This window comes from Trichechus manatus, unplaced genomic scaffold (assembly GCF_000243295.1).
Source record: "Trichechus manatus latirostris isolate Lorelei unplaced genomic scaffold, TriManLat1.0 scaffold00111, whole genome shotgun sequence".
NCBI lineage: Eukaryota > Metazoa > Chordata > Mammalia > Sirenia > Trichechidae > Trichechus > Trichechus manatus.
The window spans coordinates 3,927,154-3,936,581 of record NW_004444047.1 but is presented as its reverse complement, the minus strand read 5'-3'; the positions used below and the strand labels follow the sequence as shown (position 1 = coordinate 3,936,581).

The 9,428-nt window shown below is 49.6% G+C and overlaps 1 protein-coding gene across 1 annotated transcript in view; it reads left to right on the top strand.

Annotated features, from left to right (window-relative positions):
* RGS12 (regulator of G protein signaling 12) overlaps window positions 1-9,428 on the top strand; it is a 122,188-nt gene that overhangs the window by 94,399 nt on the left and 18,361 nt on the right. The window contains exons 4-8 of the mRNA XM_023738004.1: window positions 5,332-5,501; window positions 6,050-6,142; window positions 6,985-7,128; window positions 7,813-7,992; window positions 8,307-8,460. Of these exons, the coding sequence (XP_023593772.1) occupies window positions 5,332-5,501; window positions 6,050-6,142; window positions 6,985-7,128; window positions 7,813-7,992; window positions 8,307-8,460 (741 nt within the window). The remainder of the gene's footprint in view (window positions 1-5,331; window positions 5,502-6,049; window positions 6,143-6,984; window positions 7,129-7,812; window positions 7,993-8,306; window positions 8,461-9,428) is intronic.

The window sequence follows — 9,428 nt, the reverse complement described above, 5'->3', positions numbered from 1 at the left end:
TGTCCATGCCCAGGGTCCTGCACACAGAGGTGCACACCGTGGGGCACAGCCCAGGGAGGCCTGTCCATGCCCAGGGTCCTGCACACAGAGGTGCATGCCATGGGGCACAGCCCAGAGAGGCCCCTCTGTGCCCACGGATCCTATACACAGAGGTGCACACCACGGGGCACAGCCCAGAGAGGCCCGTCCATGCCCAGGGATTCTGACCCGTCAGACTGGATGCACATGGAGTCAGACAGTGACACTCTCTTGGGTCTGGCTGCTTGTGTTCAACACTGTATTTTCCAAATGCATCCATTCTTATTGCTGTGTGCTGTGTGAGTGTGGGCATGTAAGTGTGTGTGAGTGTGTGCCTGCGTGTGAGTGTGTGTGCAGTTTTTGTTTATGGTTGCTGTCTCAGGCTGAGTTCTCAAGAGGAACAAAACTAATGTAGCATATATATACATATATATATATGTATATATATATGTATATATATAATATGGTGCCCCTTGGAAACTCTATGGAGCAGTTAGTTCTACACTGTCCTGTAGGGTCACTATGAGTTAGAATTGACTCAACAGCAGCGGGTTTGGTTTTTGGTTTATGTTGTTGTTAGGTGCTGTTGAGTCAGTTCCAACTCACAGCGACCCTGTGTACTACAGAACGAAACACTACCCAGTCCTGCGCCATCCTCACAATCATTGTTATGCTTGAGCCCATAGTTGCAGCCACTGTGTCAGTCCATCTCGTTGAGGATCTTCCTCTCTTTCACTGACCCTCTACTTTACCAAGCATGATGTCCTTCTCCAGGGACTGATCCCTCCTGACATGTCCAAAGTATGTAAGATGTAGTCTCGCCATCGTTGCTTCTAAGGAGCATTCTGGTTGTACTTCTTCCAAGACAGATTTGTTCGTTCTTTTGGCAGTCCATGGTATATTCAATATTCTTTACCAATGCCACAATTCAAAGGCGTCAGTTCTTCTTCGGTCTTCCTTGTTCATCATCCAGCTTTCACATGCATCTGAGGCGATTGAAAACACCATGGCTTGGGCCAGGTGCACCTTAGTCTTCAAGGTGACATCTTTGCTTTACAACAATTTAAAGAGGTCTTTTGCAGCAGATTTGCCCAATGCAATGCGTCTTTTGATTTCTTGAATGCTGCTTCCATGGGTATTGATTGTGGATCCAACTAAAATCAAATCCTTGACAACTTCAATCTTTTCTCCGTTTATCATGGTGTTGCTTATTGGTCCAGTTGTGAGGATTTTTGTTTATGTTGAAGTGTAATCCATACTGAAGGCTGTGGTCTTTGATCTTCATCAGTAAGTGCTTCAAGTCCTCTTCACTTTCAGCAAGGAAGATTGTATCATCTTCATACCGCAGGTTGTTAATGAGTCTTCCTCCAATCCTGATGCCACATGCTTCTTTATATAGTCCAGCTTCTTGGATTATTTGCTCAGCATACGGATTGAATAGGTATGGTGAAAGGATACAACCCTGATGCACACCTTTCCTAACTTTAAACCATGCAGTATCCCCTTGTTCTGTTCGAACAACAGCCTCTTGGTCTATGTACAGGATACTCATGAGCTCAATTCCAGTGTTCTGGAATTCCCATTCTTCACAATGTTATCCTTGATTTGTTATGATCCACACAGTCGAATGCCTTTGCATAGTCAATAAAACACAGATAAGCATCTTTCCGGTATTCTCTGCTTTCAGCCAGTATCCATCTGACATTAGCAATGATATCCCTGGTTCCATGTCCTCTTCTGAATCTGGCTTGAATTTCTGGAAGTTCTCTGTCGATGTACTCTGCAATCTCTTTTGAATGATCTTCAGAAAAATTTTACTTGTGTGTGATACTAATGATATTGTTCAATAATTTCTGCATTCAGTTGGATCACCTTCTTGGGAATAGGCATAAATATGGATCTCTTCTAGTCGGTTGGCCAGGTAGCTGTCTTCTAGATTTCTTGGCGTAGATGAGTGAGCACTTCCAGCGCTGCATCTGTTTGTTCAAACATCTCAACTGGCATTTTATCAGTTCCTGGAGACTTGTTTTTGCCAATGCCTTCAGTGCAGCTTGGACTTCTTCCTTCAGTACCGTTGGTTCCTGATCATATGCCTCCTCCTGGAATGGCTGACATCAACCAGTTCTTTTTGGCATAGTGACTGTGTGTATTCCTTCCATCTTCTTTTGATGCTTCCTGTGTCGTTTATTATTTTCCCCACAGAATCCTTCAGTATTGCAACTCAAGGCTTGAATTTTTTGTTCATTTCTTTCAGTTTGCAAAATGTCAAGCGTGTTTTTCCTTTTTGGTTTTCTGTCTCCAGGTCTTTGCACATATCATTGTAATACTTTGCTTTGTCTTCTGAAGCCGCCCTTTGAAATCTTCTGTTCAGCTCTTTTACTTCATCATTTCTTCCTTTTGCTTTAGCTACTTGACGTTCAAGAGCAAGTTTCAGAGTCTCTTCTGACATCCATTTTGGTCTTTTCTTTCTTTCCTGTCTTTTTAATGACCTCTTGCTTTCTTCATCTATGATGTCCTTGATATCATTCTACAACTCATCTGATCTTTGGTCTTTAGTGTTCAACGTGGCAAATCTATTCTTGAGATGGTCTCTAAGTTCAGGTGGGATATACTCAGGGTCATAGTTTGGCTCTCTTGAACTTGTTCTAATTTTTTTCAGTTTCAACTTGAACTTGCATATGAGCAGTTGATCGTCTGTTCTGCGGTCGACCCGTTGCCTTGTTCGGACTGATGATATTGAGCTTTTCCATCGTCTCTTTCCACAGACGTACTCGATTTGTTTCCTGGGTATTCCTTCTGGTGAGGTCCACATGTATAGTTGCTGTTTATGTTGTTGAAAAAAGGTATTTGGAATGAAGAAGTCATTGTCTTGCAAAATTCTGTTATGTGATCTCTGACATCGTTTCTATCACCAAGGCCATATTTTCTAACTACCAGTGCTTCTTCATTTCCAACTTTTGCATTCCAACCATCAGTAATTATCAGTGCATCCTGATTGCATGTTCAGTCAATTTCAGACTGCAGAAGTTGATAAAAATCTTCAATTTCTTCACCTTTGGCCTTAGTGGTTAGTGCATAAATTTGAATAATTGTATTAACTGGTCTTCTTTTTAGGCATATGAATATTATCCTATCGCTGAAAGCATTGTACTTCAGGATAGATCTTGAAATGTTCTTTTTGACGATGAACACGACGACATTCCTCTTCAAGTTGTCATTCCCAGCATAGTAGACCATACGATTGTCCGATTCCAATGGCCAGTACCAGTCCATTTCAGCTCACTAATGCCTAGGATATCGATGGTTATATGTTCCATTTCATTTTTGACGATTTCCAATTTTCCTAGATTCATACTTTGTATGCTCCAGGTTCCAGTTATTAATGGATGTCTGCAGCTGTTTCTTCTCATTTTGAGTCATGGCACATCAGCAAATGAAGGACCTGAAAGCTTGACTCCATCTACGTCATTAAGGTCAACTCTACATTGAGGAGGCAGCTCTTCCCCAATCGTGTTTTGAGTGCCTTCCCACCTGAGGGGCTCATCTTCAGGCACTATATCAGACAATATTCCGCTGCTATTCATAAGGTTTTACTGGCTAATTCTTACCAGAAGTAGACCACCAGTTCCTTCTTCCTTGTCTGTCCTAGTCTGGGAGCTCTGCTGAAACCTGTCCACCATGGACAACCCTGTTGGTATTTGAATAACCAGCGGCATAGCTTCCAGCATCATAGCAACACACAAGCCCCCACAGTAAGACAAACTGACAGACTCCTGGGGTGTATATATATATACTAGTGATGCAATGGTGAAAGAATTTGATTGCTAACTGAAAGGTTGTCGGTTCAAAACCACCAGCAGTTCTGCGGGAGAAAGATGTGACAGTGTGCTTCTGTAGAGATTTACAGCCTTAGAAACTGTATGAGGTCACTGTGAGTCAGAATTGACTCAACGGCAGTGGGTTTGGTTTTTCTGGTTTATATGTGGAGAGAGAGAGAGATTTATCTCAAGGAAATGGCTTACACAGTTGTGGAGGCTGGCAAATCCCAAATTTGTCAGTCAGGCATCAGGCTAGAGGCTTCTCCTGACTCACATGGTTACAGGGGCTGACAAACCCAAGATTGGAAGGTCAGGTGGCAGGCTGCTGCCTCACAGGGTTAGGGGAGAGGACAAATCCCAATATCTGCAGATTAGGTGGCAGGCTGCTGGCTCACGTCCCAAGAACTGGAGGTCAGAGGATGACGAGTCAGATACAGGATCTGGAGAGAGATTTGTCAGAAAATTCATATATGTTGGATGCAGGCCACACCTCTAAGAAAACGGATTGGCTTTCAACTGATTGGCCCTTCAGCTGGTTGGCTGCTCACATCAGATCGCAAAATAGAGGATGATTACCTCATATCTGTCAAACCACTGAGAATCATGGCCTAGCCAAGTTGACACATAACCTTAACCATCACAGTTGCTTTTCCTGCTTATCCCCTTGGCCATAGTCTGCTGTTGTTAGAGTGTAGGTGAATGTGTGTGTGATTGTGTTCACATGTGTGTATGAGGGTGTATGTGTATGAGAGTGTGTGCAAATGTGTGTATGCATGAGTGACACTGCATGAGTGTGTGTGTGTGCATGCATGAGGGTGTATGTGCATGAGAGTATGTTTCTGAGTGAGTGTGCTTCAGTGGTATGTTTCAGTGTGCATGAGTGTGTGTGTGAGTCTGTGTGTGTGCTTGAGAGTACAGTGCATGTGCATGTGTGCTAGTGAATGAGGGAGCGTGTGAGTGTGCATGGGAGTGGGTGTGTGTTCATGAGTGTGCATGTGTTAGTGAATGAGTGTGTGAGTGCATTGTGTGAGTGCATTGTGTGCGAGTGTGCTTGTGAGTGGGTGGGTGTGTTTGTGAGTGTGCTGTTGTGTGAGTGTGCATGAGTGTGTGAGTGGGCATGCATGTGTGTTAGTGAATGAGTGAATGTGTGTGTGAATGAGTGTGGCTGTGTGTATGTGTTTGTGAGCATGAGTTTGTGCGTGAGTGTGTGTGTGTGTGCGTGTGTTTGTAAGTATGTGTGAGCGTGTTTGTGTGTGTGAGTGTGTGTATAGTTGCGTCAGGGCAGGGTTTTGCTTTCCTCACTGCTGTGTCCCCTGTTTCTAGACCAGCACTCGGCATGGTGTGGATGCACAGGACCCTTTGCTGCTTTAGAGAAAATGTACTGGTGACCCCCCCCCAGTCTCCTTTGCGTGGCAGCGCTTGCTGGGTGAGTGTGCTCTTGAACGCGCACCCAAGCCGGGAGCAGGGCTGCAGTGGGTGTCTGTGTCGCCCGCAGAGCTGGACGGCGGCAACCTCAAGGACTGCGTGAGCAACCACAGCCTGAGCAGCAATGCCAGCCTCCCCAGCGTGCAGAGCTGCAGGCACCTGCGTGCCAGGCGGGTCGCCAGCTGGGCCGTGTCCTTTGAGCGCCTCCTCCAGGACCCCGTGGGCGTTAAGTACTTCTCTGTGAGTATGGAGGGCCGCTGAGCCTGTGCGGGGGCCCTGAACGGGAAGCTGCTCATCTCTGCCCAGAGGAGGGGTCCATGCCCAGACCAACCCTTGTCGCTGTATTCAGCCAGGCTTGGGTACCCCAGAAAGTGATGGCATGTTGAGTCATGGGGACAGGTGTGCCGGGTCCCAAGTAGTCCATGGGGCAGGGGTCTCTTTCTCCCCATGTCCTCCCTTAGGGCCAGGGCGAGGGCCCAGGGGCGTCTATGTCCTGCCTTCCCCCAGCTCCCCATGAACTCTCCCCCTGCCCCCGACTTGAGATCCCAGCAAGTATCATTTGAGCTTTGTGTAAGCAAGTTCTCAGAGAACAGACATGAGTGCCAAAGCGAAGGTTCCCAGACTCTGGGCCCTTCCAGGGTATCTTCCGGGGCCCAAGAAGATGCCGTCATTCCCCCTGTCCACAGAGTAAGGAAGTGTAGGAACGAGGGAAGCCCCCGTGTGCACACAGATGGCAGCTCCCCGCTCACTGATAACCGTGTGACTCTTCGCTGGTGGTGTTTTTCTAGGATTTCCTAAGGAAGGAGTTCAGTGAGGAGAACATTTTATTCTGGCAGGCCTGTGAATATTTTAATCATGTCCCTGCGCACGACAAAAAAGAGGTATGTCTGTTACACCTCGGAGCTGAAAGACGCATGTAGGTTGGCTAGCACGCGGCTGGCATTGAAAGTGCATGTGGAAGTATTTCACATGGCTTTTCAAATACCGTTTCCTTTTCAGAATAAATTTCTTAATATACATGATATTTAATTTTGCCTAAACATAGCCTATGTATGGCTTTGACATAAAACCCTCGTCAGCAGCTGCGTCTCCATCAAGAGGGAAGTGTGCGTTTAAAGGGCAGTGACGAGACAGTTGTAGGTGGAAGTGTACCCGAGAATGTCACTCACAGCTGCCTCACAGGGGGTCTTAGGCACCCAGCACTAGGAGAGTCTCCCGACACCCAGGCACGTGTGCGGGCAGGACAGGCCCGGGGCCTCTTCAGTGGCTGCCCTGCCTGGCATCTGGCACGGCCACCTCCATGGCTCGTGCCCTCCTCCCTGCCCACTAACGGTGGAAGAGCCACCCCAGCCCGTGCTGCCTGGATCCACTGGTTAGGCTCAGATTCTGCTGAGCTTCCCAAGAACAAGCTGTCACGATCACATGCACACGCATACACACACACGTGCGTGCGTGGCACGGAGATGCCTCCTGCCGTCGGATGCTTAAATTGGCCATTTAAGAAATAGAGCAGAGCTGATGCAGTGAGCATTTTAATACTGGTGCCACTTTTATTTATCCATCCAAGCAAGAAATGTTTGCTGGGCCCATGAAAATGTTCTCATGCCCGGAACTGTCGGGCACAGGGACACAGCAGTAAAACCACAGAACACACACACACACACACACACACACGGGGCAGGCCTAGAGTCAGCATGTCTGCTCATGCACTATTACCTGTCAGCTCTCCTACAGGGCCCGGGAGATTTTCACTAAGTTCCTGTGCAGCAAAGCCACCACCCCCGTCAACATTGACAGCCAGGCACAGCTGGCGGATGACATCCTCAATGCCCCGCACCCTGACATGTTCAAGGAGCAGCAGCTCCAGGTACTGCACACACCTCCGCTCCCACGAGGCTCCTGGCGGGGCTGGGTGAAGGGCTCGCCAGCTGGAATGGGCGCCTGTACACAGGTCCCAGACGGAGAGGGGAGTGTGGGTTGAGAGGAACCCGGGTTATAATACCCATGGGGCTTTGGGCTCAGAGGGAGGCAGAAGGATGTGCAGTGTGGAAACCATATATTCGTGTGGGATGACACATGTATATCCGGATTTGTAGAAATTTGACAGCATTGCTGTCATGAAAACATGTACCTTAGACCTAATGGCATTTAGAACGCGTGTTCTAGAAAGCTTCTCACTGGCCTTCCCAGAGACTAACTCTAAGTCACAGGAACGATGTAAAACAATCGGATAAGGTACTTTCAGGTTCCTTCTCAGTTCCTTTAGAAGCCTAGTTGCTTTTGGTTCCCCTCTTAGCCAGCCAAGGCCAGGTTCTAGAAGCTTGCCTGCTGGGTGTCTGCGTCCACCCTTGGGACTGGCTTAGCTAAGCTCTGCGAGTTGGCCAGGTGTACAAGTGACAAAGGAGGGGCTGCTTTGTGAGGAGAAGTAGCCAGGGGCCCAGGGGTGGGCGGGACAGTGTCCCCCCAAGAACGGCCGTGGGCTCCAGGCCCTGCACCCAAGGGACATGCCCCCCAGCTCCTGCCTCTGCTATGTGCTGCATTGACTCTCCAGATTTTCAACCTGATGAAGTTCGACAGTTACACGCGTTTCCTCAAGTCGCAGCTGTACCAGGAGTGCATCCTGGCCGAGGTGGAGGGCCGCTCGCTGCCCGATGCCCAGCAGGTGCCCAGCAGCCCGGCCTCCAAACACAGTGTCGGCTCGGACCTCTCCAACGTCTCCACACCCAAGAAGGTGCCCTCTGGCCCAGTGGCCTCCCCAACTGACATGGGAGACGTGAGAGCCATCCATGGGAAGGGAAAATAAACGCCTGTGTCCATTCGCACTTCCCCTAGCTGAGGGGTCAGTTCCTCAGACCTCGCCCTTCAGAATGAGCCTTATGCTGAGACTCTGAGCCAAGCATGGGAGGGAAGGGCTCCAGCCTGCAGTTCAAGGAGCTAGATGGTTCCATAGGGTACTCCCGGCTGTCAGTATCAGATAACGTACTCCATCTGCTGTAATACTAAGTAAGTTACATCATCTTAACCAAGTGTGCCATTTGACAACAGTTAAGTGGAAAATCCAAATCCGGAAGATCCCTGAATGAAGACCTGGGGGAGGAGGACGCTGAGAAGAAGCGGAAGGGAGCGTTTTTCTCCTGGTCAAGAAACAGGAGCACGGGGCGGTCCCAGAAGAAGAGGGAGCACGGCGACCATTCCCATGGTGGGTGTGTGGTGTCGCCTGCGGCTGTGGCGTGTGGACAGGGTCTGGGCATGAGCCACAGTCCTCCGAGGGGGGCCGGCGGGCCGTGGGAGGAAACGCGGTGACGTGTTTGTATGCCTGGCCCGTGGGAGGCAGGCTGGCCAGAGTGCACAGGAGAGCTCCTGTCAATGGCAGAAATGAGGGAAGTGGAGAAGCAGGCGCTCAGGGGATGGCCAGTCACACGTGGTGACGGCCGGCTCGTCTCTTGCTGGCAGCAGTGTGACTGTCCTAGAGAGGCCCCGCGGCCAGGCAGGCGAGGCTCTGTGGGCAGCGGGGCGGGGTAGGGTCAGAGGGAAGAGTGGGAGCTAGCGAGCATAAAGGAGGCCCTGGGTGGGGCAAACAATTAAGCGCTTGACTACCTACTGGAAGGCTGGCAGTTCAGGCCTGCCCAGAAGTGCCTCAGAAGACAGGCCTGGCTGCCTGCTTCCGAAAGGTCACAGCCTTGATAACCCCGTGGAGCAGTTCTTCTCTGCACACTGGGGTCGCCAGGAGTCCTAATCAATGCAGGGGCAGGGGGTTGGGGTTTTTGAACAAACACAAAGGAGAAAGGGTTTGGAAGAATTCTTCTTAGATATTTCCAAGAAGGGGATTATTTTTCGAGAAGGAGTGGGCTCTAAGCCTGTGGTCCTCATGTTTTACAGGAAGGTGACCCCCATCGAAAGAGCCCAAGACAGGCGTATCCGAGGGAGGCCAGTGAGGAGGGGGTCACCAGAGTGTTGTGACAGCAGCTCCCCTGGTTGTGGCCCGTGCCAAACAATTGTATGTTTAAGACTTTGTCTCTCTTCAGAGCAGCCTGCAGTGTAGGTGTTCTCACCCCCTTCCTGGGAGAAAGGCTCAGGGCTTCTCCCTGGGCTGGGGGCCCCCATGCTCACGGCCCGTGCTGTGGTGAGCAGGGCAGCCTGGGCTGGGGGCCCCCACGCTCACGGCCC